This window comes from Chelonia mydas, chromosome 7, assembly GCF_015237465.2.
Source record: "Chelonia mydas isolate rCheMyd1 chromosome 7, rCheMyd1.pri.v2, whole genome shotgun sequence".
NCBI lineage: Eukaryota > Metazoa > Chordata > Testudines > Cheloniidae > Chelonia > Chelonia mydas.
In genome coordinates this window covers 45,207,614-45,222,643 of record NC_057853.1, presented here as the reverse complement: position 1 = coordinate 45,222,643, position 15,030 = coordinate 45,207,614, and the positions used below count along the sequence as shown (strand labels likewise).

Genomic DNA, 15,030 nt, shown 5'->3' with positions numbered 1-15,030 from the left:
TCAATCAATTGCTATTAGTCAGGATGGACAGGGATGCAACACCATACTCTGAGTGTCCCTAGCCTCTGTTCACCAGAAGCTGGGAGTGGATGACAGGGGATGGATCGCTCAATGATTCCCTGTTCTGTTCATTCCCTCTGATGCACGTGGAATAGTCACTGTCGAAAGACAGGATACTGGGGTAGATAGACTATTGGTCTGACCCAATATGGCCATTCTTACACGAAAATTAATTATAATAAAAAAGTTTAGTACAGAAACTTCCCAAGATAATGACCTCTCGAGATAGCGATGATGTGAGATAAAGACCTTGGCAAATAATGCATTTTTAAAATCTTTACCTAGTAGGAAATGTATATTTGTATAAGTTTCCCAGGCAGAAATTTAGCATTCTGGAGTGAAGTCACTAAAACACAGTCCAACAAACAAATGCTCTGGCCACTGTTGTTTGTCGGGCCACCATTCACTCTATCGCTCCATCCCCAATGGTTCTGCACCATAACCTTTTGCTGCCACCTGCCATCGTGACCTCTGCGAGCTCTCAGTGATTTCAGCTCTCAGTGGAGGAACCTTGCTGCTAGTGCAGGTTGGGTTGTTTCTTCCACAGAAACACCATCCCCCAGCAGGTCTAAACACTTAGACCAGATGATCAGTGCTTTCAGCTCTAGTGGTCACTTAAACCAAAAGACTCTCTATGGAGCCTAATCAGCTCTCTCTCTGAACAGGAGAGAGTCGCAGTCAAATAGCGCCTGTGACTTTTAGGCAAAGCCCACACCACCAAGCAAAATACCTGTGCCCCACCCTCTCTCTCTTCACTAGGATCTGGCATCCAAACCTCCTGCTTAGGGAGTGCAGTTCAGTTGCGGGTGACCAGTGCTTAATTTGTAATGAAAGAGGTACCGGGGCTCAAGCAAGTTTGTTACTTTCATAACTGATGTGGCAAGCCCAGAGGTCACAGGGCTATGAACTGCCAAGCCTAGAGGTGCTGGGGCTCAACCCTGGCAAGCCCTTGCACAAATTAAGCACAGAGGGAGACCCCCTCATTTAGTCAGGCTAAGTAATGTTTTGCTGCACTTTACTCATACCAATAAGGATAACAACATTTCATGACCCCCTCATTTAATACTATAGTGATTTGTAACCCAACACCAGCCAAAATTGATCACTTGGGTGGCACAGCTCTGTCTGCTGGATACCTAGGCAGAGTAGGTGTGCTCAAGTAAATACAGTCTGGTCCTGAAGCCTTTACATCCACTCCTAGCTCATCACTAGCTGTCAGGGGAGAGCTCATTCAGACCTTGCTTACAAATCATAATTTGAAATTATAAGGTAGGCCAATATAGCCGAAACAAATGCACCGACATTGTCATAAACAGCAGCTGTATGAGGAAGCTAGTCTTTGTTCAGACTTTTCAAGCCCATTATGCTTTCTCAGGTACAAGTATTTTCTCATATACTGTATATGCTTTTAAAATGTGTATTAATGTTTCAATTTCAATTCAAATTTCCAACCGACTAAACTGGCAACACTATATGTAACTGTGTGTGTGTGTGTGTGTGCGCGCGCGGGGGGTGGGGGGGAGAGAATGCTCGGGAAATCCCACTTACCTCTTCTCCCCACGCACAAGAAAGTCACTCCTCTGTACTAGCAGGGCTGTCACACCACAACACTGGTAACAGGAGGGAACAAGTGCTTTCACGGCTATGTTTGACACCCTATGCAGCTAATGATCATGCATGACTAACCTTGCTACAGACACCTTCTCCATGTCAGATTCCATTCACAGAGAAACTCAATCATTGTAGAAAGCAATGTGCCTGTGGGTGATGGACTGGAATGAAGCATCCACTGACTGGGGAACTCTTAAATTACTATAATACAAACAAAAACCTCACTCACTGAAAAGCTGATCATCTCAGACGTGATGTTATCACAAGAGACAGCGAGGCCCTTTTCTGAAAAAAGGTGGGAGTAGGAAAGTATATATATTTCTTCTCCTGTTACTCAACTACAGTTAAGCCCCTTCGCTTTCAGTTTAAACCGATTTGTACTGAAAAAAATCCCAGGTTTTACAAAAAGTATTATTCAGTTTTTGCTGATTTTCACCCTATTTTTGTATCATTCAAATATAAGAAAAAAAAAAGTTTTATTACAAAAATATAATACATTGCATGAGATATATGTATTACGATAATACATTAGTCTATGTGTATATGCAAAGCTGACTGTTGAAGTAAGGCTTTGTATTAGTCTAGAAGATACACACAATAAACAAACAGGTACGCACATGTGCGCATCTGAATCTCATCCCCATCACATACACATTTCAAGTTGTTAGTAAATAAAGGTTTAAAGATGTGACACACTAAAATGGGAAGAAAAGGAAAATCTGGATCAGAATACATTTCAGAACACAAGGAAATATTTGCAAAAAGAAAAGGAGTACTTGTGGCACCTTAGAGACTAACAAATTTATTTGAGCAAAGTGAGCTGTAGCTCACGAAAGCTTATGCTCAAATAAATTTGTTAGTCTCTAAGGTGCCACAAGTACTCCTTTTCTTTTTGTGAATACAGACTAACACAGCTGCTAAAGGAAATATTTGAAAGTTTTCAAAAAACAAAAACAGGAGAAAAGGATGAAGTTGAATGTAAGCACTGCAAATGGTGTGGTCCCATGTTTTAGTTCTGCAGAAAATCACATTGAATTCCGTTCATCAAAGCATTAATCTATTGAATACTTTTTCCTCCTGTCCTTCCATCAATCAAAATAAACCCTGATATTTACCCAGAAAAAATAATAGTTTTTTCCCCACTGATTTTCACCTGCTTTTGTTGTTGTAGTAATAAACACTGATAAATTCCTGGGAAAAATAAAATAAAAACTGAAAACAAAGGGCCCTAGCTATAGTGAAGAAAAATACTGCGGGGACATAATTTTAAGTTTTTAACTCTGTCACCTGAGTGGGGAGCACAAAAAACTAAACACTGCAGCAGTATAATGAAACAATACAACCTCTAGAAAGGTGGCATGTGAAATCAGTTTGACAAAATGTCAACTCTCTCTTACTGAACAACAACAGTCCGCAACATGAAACAACTGGCAGGCAATACTAGGAGAGGACCAGCAAGAGCAGAATGTGACTAAGAAATAGTGGCACAGATATGCGGGGGCTCCAGGAGTGAAATAGTATAATATGATGCATTTATTTAAGGACTGAAGTTCACTCAGAAGTCTGTTTCATAAACTTGGACAGCACCTACTGGCACTATGTGCAACTACAGCCATTGGTATTAGGCATCTTATTTTCAAGGGCATTAGAATTCAGTGAAGGCTTAGAAGCATCAAAATATTTTTACTGCTTTGGAGCATATCACAACTTTGAAACATATTAGGACTGTATAGTAATTAGGGCTTGCCTGTACATATCTTATTGAGAAGAAGTTATCAACTAGGTAAAAGAAGGAATTGGATGGTTCAGAGGCTAGGGAATGGGATGCAGAGCCTTTCATCTCCATGTAACTGGTTCAAATCCAGCCCAGTCTCGTACTTCCTCCAGGAAAAACTTGCAAGGGACAAATATATTAGGAAAATCAAACATGAGGCCGAGACATCTGCAGCAGGCCTTACAATACACGAATTGGTATTGTACATAATGGGGTTGGTACAAGTGATCCAACCACGAGCCGAAAGTCTGAGCAAACACATTTACGAAACTAGGAAGTAAGATTTAAAGGCAGGCATCTGAGTGACAAGAGGGCTGTTTCCACAACACGTTTGTTATAAGGATGCAACATCAGGAAAATGAAAGACTAGTGCATCAAAGAAATAGGATGACCTAGGTCTTTCCTTTTCCATGGTTCAATAAACAGCACATTTTCTTCTGTGTCTTACAATGGAGAATGGAAGAGAACTTTTCCATACAAGGCAAAGATCCAGTGTTGTCATCATCATTTACCATAACAAATATGCACCACATACCATCAGCACACCCAAGTAGAGTTCTTGTGCCAGAAACTGTCAGTTCATAAAATGATCTCTTCATGGGAGGTAATTTATTATAGATAAGCCCATTTATGGAATATCCTTTTGTGAGGCCAGTCTTATCAGAGTAACTAGAAAATTGCTCCTCTACTAATTTCTTTGGATCCAATGTTTTTGTTATATCTCAGCTGTATTACACAGACACACAGTAAGAAAGATCTCCACGACTGGACAATGGCCATGCTACATATTCTCTGCCTCCTTTTCTTTCCTACCGCTTCTTACATGCTGTTCACCTTCCAATAAGAACATAAAAGCAGTCATACAAGGTAAGACTAATGGTCCATCTAGCCCAGTATCCTGCCTTCTGATAGAACACAAGAGCTGCAGAAGAACAACAGCTACTCTCTGCAAGCCAGACCATTCCTTCTCTTTCCCATCTTAACTACTCTGTGCCATCTATGCTGCTCCTCCTCATTCCCACAGCTGTCTCGCATGCTGCTGAATTTCTAACAGCTGCTCTCTGCACACCCCATTGCTCATCAACAAGTTGAGGCTGTCTACAAATCTGGATTGCTTGTAAGTCACTGAGGAGAATGGAAGGAGGACATATCAATTAGCATCTAGTACTAGCACAAACAATATTCTATGTGCTAGTACTAGATAATTGGTATGTCCTCCTTCCATTCCCTTGTTCATGGGCAATAAGTAACTTGTATTTAAAAAAAGGGATTTTATCTAATACGGAAGTATAAAGCCTGAAGTTGCATTTTTATGTCGATTTTCAGTGTTACTTGTATATGTTTCCTTTCTCTTTCTATTTCATCTCTGAATCTGTGTTTTTTCTATTAAAGAACCTTTTGGTTTATTTTTACCCCAAGCAGGTTTCTGGTGTGCAAAACTGTGTGAAGTGTGTATCCCAAAGAAAGCTGGTAACTGGGGGACTGGTTTCACACCTTTGGGGGTGACAAACCAGTGGGGAACAGTCAAAGTACTGGTAATTAAAACTCAGGGAGGATGAATTTGGGGATATTCAGGATGGGGGGGGGGGGGAGAAGGGGGTCCTGGTGTCACCTTGCAAGCAGTAACTAGCCTGATAAAAGCCAGGGCGAGACCTTGTGCTTGTGGGATGGCTACTGGTGTCGGGGATCTGAACCACCATGAAGGCCCCCCAAGGTCACAGGGCAGTTAATGACAAAACCCCTTACTGGTCTGGGTGGTCCCCAAAACATCACATCCTCTCCGTAACTTCATCACCATCATGGAAAAAAACATGAGAAAATAGAATCATAGAATATTAGGGTTGGAAGAGACCTCAGGAGGTCATCTAGTCCAATCTCCTGCTCAAAGCAGGACCAACACTGACTAAATCATCCCAGCCAAGGCTTTGTCAAGCTGGGCCTTAAAAACCTCTAAGGATGGAGATTCCACCACCTCCCTAGGTAACCCATTCCAGTGCTTCACCACCCTCCTAGTGAAATAGTGTTTCCTAATATCCAACCTAGACTTCCCCCACTGCAACTTGAGACCATTGCTTCTTGTTCTGTTATCTGCCACCACTGAGAACAGCTGAGCTCCATCCTCTTTGGAACCCCCCTTCAGGTAGTTGAAGGCTGCTATCAAATCCCCCCTCACTCTTCTCTTCTGCAGACTAAATAACCCCAGTTCCCTCAGCCTCTACTTGTAAGTCATGTGCCCCAGCCCCCTAATCATTTTTGTAGCCCTCCGCTGGACTCTCTCCAATTTCTCCACATCCTTTCCGTAGTGGGGGACCCAAAACTAGATGCAATACTCCATGTGTGGCCTCACCAGTGCCGAATAGAGGGGAATAATCACTTCCCTCGATCTGCTGGCAATGCTCTTACTAATACAGCCCAATATGCCGTTGCCCTTCCTGGCAACAAGGGCATACTGATGACTCAGATCCAGCTTCTCGTCCACTGTAATCCCCAGGTCCTTTTCTGCAGAACTGCTGTTTAGCCAGTCAGTCCACCAGTCTGTGCATGGGTCTGTTTAGCCAGTCGGTCCACCAGTCTGTGCGGTGCATGGCTTTTCTCTCTTCCTAAGTGCAGGACTCTGCACTTGTCCTTGTTGAACCTCATCAGATTTCTTTTGGCCCAATCCTCCAATTTGTCTAGGTCACTCTGGACCCTATCCCTACCCTCCAGCTTATCTACCTCTCCCCCCAGTTTAATGTCATCTGCGAACTTGCTGAGGGTGCAATCCACCCCATCATCCAGATCATTGATAAAGATGTTGAACAAAACCGGCCCCAGGACCAACACCTGGGGCACTCCGCTTGATACCAGCTAACTTCGAGCCGTTGATCACTACCCGTTGAGCCCGACAATCTAGCCAACTTTCCATCCACCTTATAGTCCATTCATCCAATCCATACTTTTTTAACTTGCTAGCAAGAATATTGTGGGAGACCTTATCAAAAGCTTTGCTAAAGTCAAGATATATCACATCCACTGCTTTCCCCATATCCACAGAGCCAGTTATCTCATCATAGAAGGCAATCAGGTTGGTCCGGCATGACTTGCCCTTGGTGAATTCATGTTGCCTCCCCCCATTCAGTAAGGGTCCCACACTTTCCCTGACCACCTTCTTGTTGCTAACATACCTGTAGAAACCTTTCTTGTTACCTTTCACATCCCTTGCTAGCTGCAACTCCAATTGTGTCTTGGCCTTCCTGATTACACCCCTGCATGCTCTAACAATATTTTTATACTCCTCCCTAGCCATCTGTCCAAATTTCCACTTCTTGTAAGCTTCCTTTTTGAGTTTAAGCTCACTGACTATTTCACTGATAAGCCAAGCTGGTTGCCTGCCGCTTTTCTTTCTGCACTTCGGGATAGTTTGTTCCTGCGCCCTCAATCAGGCTTCTTTAAAATACAGCCAGCTCTCCTGGACTCCTTGCCCCCACATATTAGCCTCCCCGGGGATCCTGCCTATCAGTTCCCTAAGGGAGTCTGCTTTTCTGAAGTCCAGGGTCACTATTTTGCTATTCTCCTTTCTTCCTTTTGTGAGGATCCTGAATTCAACCATCTCATGGTCACTGCTGCCTAGGTATCCCATAGAAGTATCCCATGCCCGCACGTGGGGAAAATGGGGGGAGGGATGGTTTAGATGCTGCTAATCAATCTAGAACCTCTGAACTACATCAAATTCTACCTACAAAATATGTTTCAGCAGCAATTATATGTATTTTGGTTTTGGGGTGGTTGGGTTTTTTTTAAAACAGAATTTCATCCAAAGCCCACTGGGAGTCTTTCTACGAACTTTAATGATCTTTGGATCAGGCCACAGGTACAAATTTGATCAACTTTTTTCACTTTATATCTTTGTTCATGTAATTTTGGGATGTTTTCTTTCCCACATTAATTCACTTAGACACTCATTTATAGTATCCATGAGCAATCCAACAATTACAAACCAGAGAGTACATAATGGGAAGCAAAAACACAGTAATGGAACACATTTATCCATACCTACAATGCCTTTTGCAAGCCAGAGAGCACTATCACAACTACAAACTACATACTGTTTCAGATTTCAGCCTCATGCTTCAGAAGGAGAATTTTTAAACTATACTGAGCAAAACAACTTATTCTTAGAATAATGGCATTTAACTAAAAAGATCTTCTTCCAAACGCGCTCTTGCACCCCTGCAACATATAATATAATATAATATAATATAATATAATATATAATATAATATAATATAATATAATATAATATAAAGTAAAATAAGTACATCTTTGATTTAACCTGAGCTACCATGTTTTGGTGAAATCAGCATATTCTAGTAAAATGCCTGCTGAAATTAAAGAAAAATTAAACCAGGAGCTGATATTTAGTTTACTTCCCCCCACCCCAAGGAAGCGTTTAACTATGTTCATTATACGCTTCAGGTAAAACTATTGGGGGTGTTGTCTAAAAGATAGAGCAGAGGACTGGGAGTCAAGATTCATGGATTCTGTTCCCGGCTCCATTACTGACTCAGTAGGGGGAGGGATAGCTCAGTGGTTTGAGCACTGGCCTGCTAAACCCTGGGTTATAAATTCAATCCTTGAGGGGGCCATTTAGGGATCTAGGGCAAAAAAAATTGGGGATTGGTCCTGCTTTGAGCAGGGGGTTGGACGAGATGACCTCATGAGGTCCCTTCCAACCCTGATATTCTATGATTCTATGAAGTCATTCCCTCCCCTCCCACCTCAGTTTCCTCATCTGTACAATCGAGACAGCACCAATCTCATTGTGTTGTGAAGCTTCTTTCATTCGTGTTCCTGCAGTGTTTTTAAAGTTGCAGATGAAAGATACTATACAAGTGCAAAGAATTATTATTAAAATTGATTGTGAGCTATGGAGAGTTGATTGTGAAGGAGCACATGAAAAATAATACAAATTAGTACAGAAAGGTACTGACAACCTTTAGGCATATTTGTGGAAAAACAACACTACCAGTTTTTCTGGACAATAAGTGACAAACCCTGAGTCTCCTACATAGAAACAAAATAGAAAAGAGAAAAAAAGAGATCTTTTTCTTCCATCTGGCAGCATTCCTTTGATCAGCTAATAAATGGTTTCTATATCTGACCTCTGCTCCCTGTACAACTGTGTTACTCCCCATGTTCAGGGAGGCCTTAGGAAACCCTGGGAAACCCTAGCGGGTAAAAGGAACATTGGAAAGAATCCGCACAGAAAACACAGACCAGTGGATGTGGGCTGCTCTGAAATTACACAGAAGGATTTTCATTTTGTATTTCTTCGTACACAATAGATCCAAAGGAAAAAAAGCCAAGTAGTAGTTATAATTTCACCTTGTTTTACTAGACCAGCAAGACCCAACAGCCCAATCAATGGGTTAGAGGGAAGGAGCGCTCTGGTGACATCACCTCCTTTTAAAGAAGTAAAGCAAGTCATTACTCCAGGTTACATAACATTTCGACTACACCAGACTTTGTACCACTCTCTCAGACAGGAAGCTGTTGTCAGAAAGCTGGGGAGGATAGGGGGAAAGATGGAGTGGGGGAGGAAAGAACATCGCTTTTGTTTGGAACTTTCCTTTATAAAAACCACTGAAGACTAGGAACGAGAGAGTTTGTGTTTTTCGAAAGGCTAAACACAGAGAGAGAGACTGACAGACTGGCCTGAAGCATTGTTAGTCTGCAATACCCTGAAGGGGGGGCGGGGGGGAGGGTGTGTGTTAGGGAGGGCCTTATCCTTCCTTCCCACATCACTATTCAGGCCACGCCCACTCCAGTGGAAATCTTTTAGGTAACACCAGGTAACCCAGTTCATGGGGTTAGTTAAAATGCTGGAGTCAGCCAGAAAGACGCCCCCTCATCTTTACTTAAACCCAAAGTATCTTCCCATGTTCCTCCAAGACTTACGAAGGTAAATCCTGTACACACTAAAATGCCACCTCCCTCCCTCCTTTACACCCCTGGCAGAATATGCTCGACACAAATAGAACTCAAGACATGAGTTCACAGAGAAAACTAGCAATACAGTCAACTGGCCCATGCCAGATTTACTAGAAAAGAAAAACAGAAATCAAAATAAAGTACAGTGTTCTCCTCAAAACACAGAGAAGGGATTTTCAATGTCACCACTGCAGACTTAGCAAAATGTCTATTTTCAGAGTAGCAGCCGTGTTAGTCTGTATCCGCAAAAAGAAAAGGAGTACTTGTGGCACCTTAGAGACTAACAAATTTATCTGAGCGTAAGCTTTCGTGAGCTACAGCTCGCTTCATTGGATGCATCCGACGAAGCGAGCTGTAGCTCACGAAAGCTTAAGCTCAGATAAATTTGTTAGTCTCTAAGGTGCCACAAGTACTCCTTTTCTTTTTGCAAAATGTCTATATACAGGACATGGTCTTACAGGAGGTGGTGAGGTTCTACAGAACATATCCTGTACACAGACATTTTGCTGAGTCTGAAGGGCCTATTCCCTCATCCTGCATGAATTTACGATACTTTTCTCTGACAGAAATGTAAGACTCACTGTATCAAAAGGATACTGGCAGGTCCAAAATAAGGGACAAAACCTGCAATCCTACTTACTCAAGCAAAGCTCCCATTGAAATGAATGGTGCTTTTGCCTAAATAAGAACCATCACACACACCTTTACCTGTACTAATAACTCTTTAGATCGTTAAAATGAAAGCATCAATATCACATATTTTCATCATTAATGCTGCTTGTTAATTTATTATTTTGTATTACTGAAGCACCCAGGAGCCCTAATCACAGACCATGACCCCTCTGTGCTAGGTGCTGAACGGACACAGAGCATTTCACTCACGTTGAATAACTGAAACAGAAAAGACAGTTTCTAGAGATTTTTACTTTCTTGTTCTCATTAAACTGGCATAGTGCTGCAGTGTCTGGGCCGCAGAGACTGATGAGGTCAGTTTAAATGCAAGTAAAATATCCCTATTAAACAACTGTGGAAATACTTCTATTAATTCTAGATTATTGGAAAAACTTGTTTTTATAAAACAAATCTGAGGCCTAAATGGACCTGAGAAATGCCTTTTTCTGATACACTACATGCAGTTGAGACTCTGGGCTTGTCTGCGTTGGGTCAACCACAACCAGCTGACACAATATTATACACAACAGTCCTAGTCTTCAATTAATGGTATGTCATGTTGAACAGTGTGTTAGTTACTGTGACCCATCAGGGTTGTGTATCATTATCTAATTTCCCAGCGCAGAGAAGCCCACAAGGTTTAAATACATGCCAATACACAGGATGTTAACTAGCAAGTAAATCACCTGGCATGCAGAGGAAATTATTTATACGCCCAAGCTGTAATATACACCTTGCCTCACTCAGAGTTCCCCACCAGCTGACTTAGACGTAATGCTGATGGGCTCCAAAGGGAGGTGCATCCAGTTCTGGTGAGTCTTGCCCACATGCTCAGGGTTTAGCCGATTGCCATATTTGGGGTCAGGAAGGAATTTTCCTCTAGAGCAGATTGACAGAGGCCCTGGGGGTTTTTTGCCTTCCTCTGCAGCGTGGGGAATGGGTCACTTGCTGGAGGATTCTCTGCACCTTGAAGTCTTTAAACCACGAGTTGAGGACTTCAACAGCTCAGACTTAGGTTAGGGGTTTGTTACAGGAGTGGGTGGGTGAGATTCTGTGGCCTGCGTTGTGCAGGAGGTCAGACTAGACGATCATAGTAGTCCCTTCTGACCTTAAAGTCTATGAGTCTATGAAACCACTAGAATTTCATACCGTGTATAATCAGCCAAAATAAAAAGGAGCAATGTAGAGTCCTTTAGCAGGGAGAAAAGGGGGAGATTACATACCTAGCCTCCCACCAAAATAAATCCTCCTGCTCTGAAAATAGTATTTTGTTGGGTGAGTTATAGGCTATCGATAATGCTTTTACATTTATTTATATACGTTATTATTTACTAGCATGGATCAGTATGACGTTTGCACAGAGACACAGCAGGGCTTAAAAATACAAACCCTCCTGATCAATTTCAAAACGCTCCTGGGCTAGAGGCAAGTCCTTCCTTTTGTTTCATCCCCACCTCCATAAACAGAGGAGCCTCCTTTCCATGCCAGTTTTATTATGACAGGCTCCACTTTTTCCCTGCCTCACCCCCCAGTTTCCAGTCACACACCAAGAAGGGCCGAACTGTTCAGACTGCTTGCATCAAAGATCTGAGGCAGAATGCAAGGAGCAATAAAGTTTGTTATGCTCCTGTACTATAGCAGATGGAATCATCTAATAAAAATATAGTGTTCCCCAAGGAGCAGCTGCAGTGTCTTATGCTGCCCAGAAGGAGGAGGAAGAAAAAAAAAAAATCCATCGACCCTGGGATCTCTTTTCCCTTAACATTCACCCACACACATGAAATGCTGTTAAATCATTATTCTTAAATCTTCTGGGAAGTAGCAAAAATGATTTGCCCCCTTTCCTCTTGAAACAGCCACCCCCACTAGAACAGGGGTTCTCTGTTAGGGGTTGAAGAGATTGGAAGGCACCCATCTTTCCTCCTTGGAATCACAGTGGCAGTTTAAAGACAGTCCTTCCAGAACTGAAAGGAATTCAGCATAGGTCAAAAGTAGAAGGCAACAGACTAACATCTATCTTCCAGCACTGCAGAAAAAGTGCAAGTAAAATTATATTTTTCCCCTCACCAACAGCACCTTTTTTCAGCAATAAGGCCCTTTCTTGCCTTAGACACAAATATTCCCTGATTAAATGGGATGTTTGATGGGCTAACCATTACAGAGACAAGGCGGGTGAGGCAATATCTTTTATTGGACCAATTTTTGTTGGTGACAGAGACAAGCTTTTGATTTTACACAGAGCTCTTCTGTGTAAGATTGAAAGCTTGTCTCTCTCACCAGCAGAAGTTTGTCCAATAAAAGATATTACCACCTCACCTACCTGGTCTCTCTAATATCCTGGGATTGACATGGCTACACCTACACTTCATATAACAATTACAGAGGCTATTGCATTCCTCCTCTATCCTCATTTAGGATTGTACACAGACAGTAACAAGCCCAATTTATAGGATGCTATCAGATTAAGTCAGGGTCCCATGCCCACCTACCTGGGTAACTGTCACATAGAAGACTAGACTCAGCAAATTTTCACTCTTCTTCATTTTTTTATCTGAATCATGGGATTTGCCCTAACTCCCAACCCCACATATGTAACAGGGGGTTCAGCCTACAGAACCCACTGATCCCCCATGAAGGAGCTGTCCCTTAGCAGCCCACTATTGATGGAGCCTGCCTCAAATAAGAATGCATAGTGTATTCACAACAAAGAGAGGGAAATTTCTCAAGATAATACTACGCTGCCCCCTCCCCACTTTCCAAAAGCTGGGCTCTCTGGGTTTTGGCACAAGCACCCCTACGCTCACAGAAGCAGAGAGGAGCACGAGTTCACATTTTTGGTCTCCTTATTTGCTTTACAGATAACACATGAGGTTGACAAAACAAATTATTTTGGAAGTCTACTTAGTTTTTCTCTATTTATGTTATGTACTTCTTCCATTTCCCTCAAACTAGACAATGAAAATAGGCTAGTCAGTTTCAAGTCAATTTCACTTTCAATTTCATGCACCATCTTCACAATGCTGCAATTTAGGGGTTGCAAAATAGATGAAGAGGAATGTTTATTTAAAAAAAACCCCACACTTTTCCATTGGAATTTTAATAAATAAATTTTAAAATATATTGGTCTTGAGGTTTATTTTTAAAAAACTTAAGTTATGGGGCAAAGTTGACCCAACTGTGTCCTTTTAATAGTGTTAGGCATTTCTTTAATAAGGATTCAAAAATATCAAAGTTCTTTACAAACTTGAATTAAGATTACAAATATGTACAGGAAAGTATCATAATGTTACCAGATTAGAAAACTGAGACCTGGAAAGATTAAAGACAGGCTCAAGATCACACAGAATCAGCCACAGTGACACATCCATGAATATACTTTGAAGTCCTTATTTTCAGTCCCCTGCTCTAACCACAGGCCCCACTGCTGTAAGTTACACTTCTTCGACACAAAGTCAAACTAAAAGCAGGAGTCCTATGACAGTTTCTGTTAGAGACTTAAAAATACAGAACTATATTAGATCAGAGCCAGAACCACTAGATGGACAGCAGAGCTGTTCTATTATCTCATTCCACCAGTACTAAACAAAGGTTTTCCAAACCCAGGTTTTAATACAGATATAACCAGAAGCCTTGGAGAACGGCATCTGAATGCCAATACTCACAACTGCATCTGTTACAGTACTCTAGGTTTCATTTCTTATCAGTAGTTCACCCTGAACATCAAATTTTTGAAATGTGATTAATCCATATCCTTTCTCAGAGGCAGAAAACAAGTGACTCTCTGTCAATATTAATAATAAAACAGTACCACCCACATACTCACAAACAAATGAAGCGGAATTCCAGCCACTGCAATCAGAAATAATCCCAGACATCCAGGAAGGGTGAAGACAGAACACCAAAGAGGGATTCATTCAATAGTTCAAACAGTCTACATTTTTCTTTGGGAAACGTTTGACGCATGAGCAGTCTCTACACTTGAAATGCTCAGCAAAACCCATAATGGAGGTTTGTTTTCTCCCCTCTCTATTTAGATTTTATTTCCATGGGGCTCCCCAAAGCCATACGTTGAGAATTAGCAGTTCCAGTGATTATGCATGGTAAAGTGTTTGTGTGTTCTCACAACCTCAATCACTCACCATTCTCATCGAGTAAGTCTTCCTCGTCATCCCCGTCATTGTCCTCCTCCATTGCCTCTTCATCTTCCTCCTCCTCCTCTTCCATATCCTCCTGCTCCAAGTCCGGGTCCAGGTCTGGATCACTCCCTGAGATTGACTCGTCCGACATGATTCCCAGTGGTGCTCCTTGTGCATTACCTGCTCATGGTCTATTGCAAGGCAGCCCTGCAGGAGTAGGAAGAAAAAATCCATTCAAGAAAAACTCAGTCATGCAGAATTTCAGATATAAAAGCCTCCCAAGTGCAACCCATGACAAGTTTGTGTGGTCCCATAACTACAGTTAATATTCATCCTGGACATCAGAATCCTCTCAGAAGAGAGAATCATGGACACAATCGTTAAAGAGGAGATGAGGAAGGCAGTAACCCGCACCCAATCTATTCACAGATCTTGCATGAGTTATTGCCAGGGCTTGAAAAATTTAGCCAATACTCAAAAATTAAGCAAAGAAGCCATAGTGAAAGATGTCTGTGCTACCGTGACAGAACCTATGCACCAAGGCCAAAACCTGCAGAATGCAAATAAACATGCGTGCACTGCTTATTGTGTACCGTTATTCCTCTTTATTAATTATTATTATTATTATTTTTAATTACTAATCTCTCTTACTTTTGTAAGCTTTCTTCCCCTTGCTGGCTTCACTCCACCTATTCTTTCCTACAGCAGTGGTAATGCTGTCTACTTTCTCTGTGGATTCCTCTTCTGTGTAGGTTTCCTTTTCCCCATCCTTTTTTCTCTCCCTACAGTGTGTTCTCTACCTCCTCC

General features: G+C 41.8%; 1 protein-coding gene across 4 annotated transcripts in view; it reads right to left on the bottom strand.

Moving 5' to 3' along the window:
* Nucleotides 1-15,030, bottom strand: part of RAD54L2 (RAD54 like 2) — a 95,252-nt gene that overhangs the window by 45,488 nt on the left and 34,734 nt on the right. For all 4 annotated transcript variants that reach the window (XR_006291998.1, XM_037903983.2, XM_037903984.2 and 1 more), the window contains exon 2: nucleotides 14,227-14,430. Coding sequence is in view for 3 of the 4 variants with exons in the window: in XM_037903983.2 (XP_037759911.1) it covers nucleotides 14,227-14,374 (148 nt within the window). In the remaining variant the exon portion in view is untranslated. The remainder of the gene's footprint in view (nucleotides 1-14,226; nucleotides 14,431-15,030) is intronic.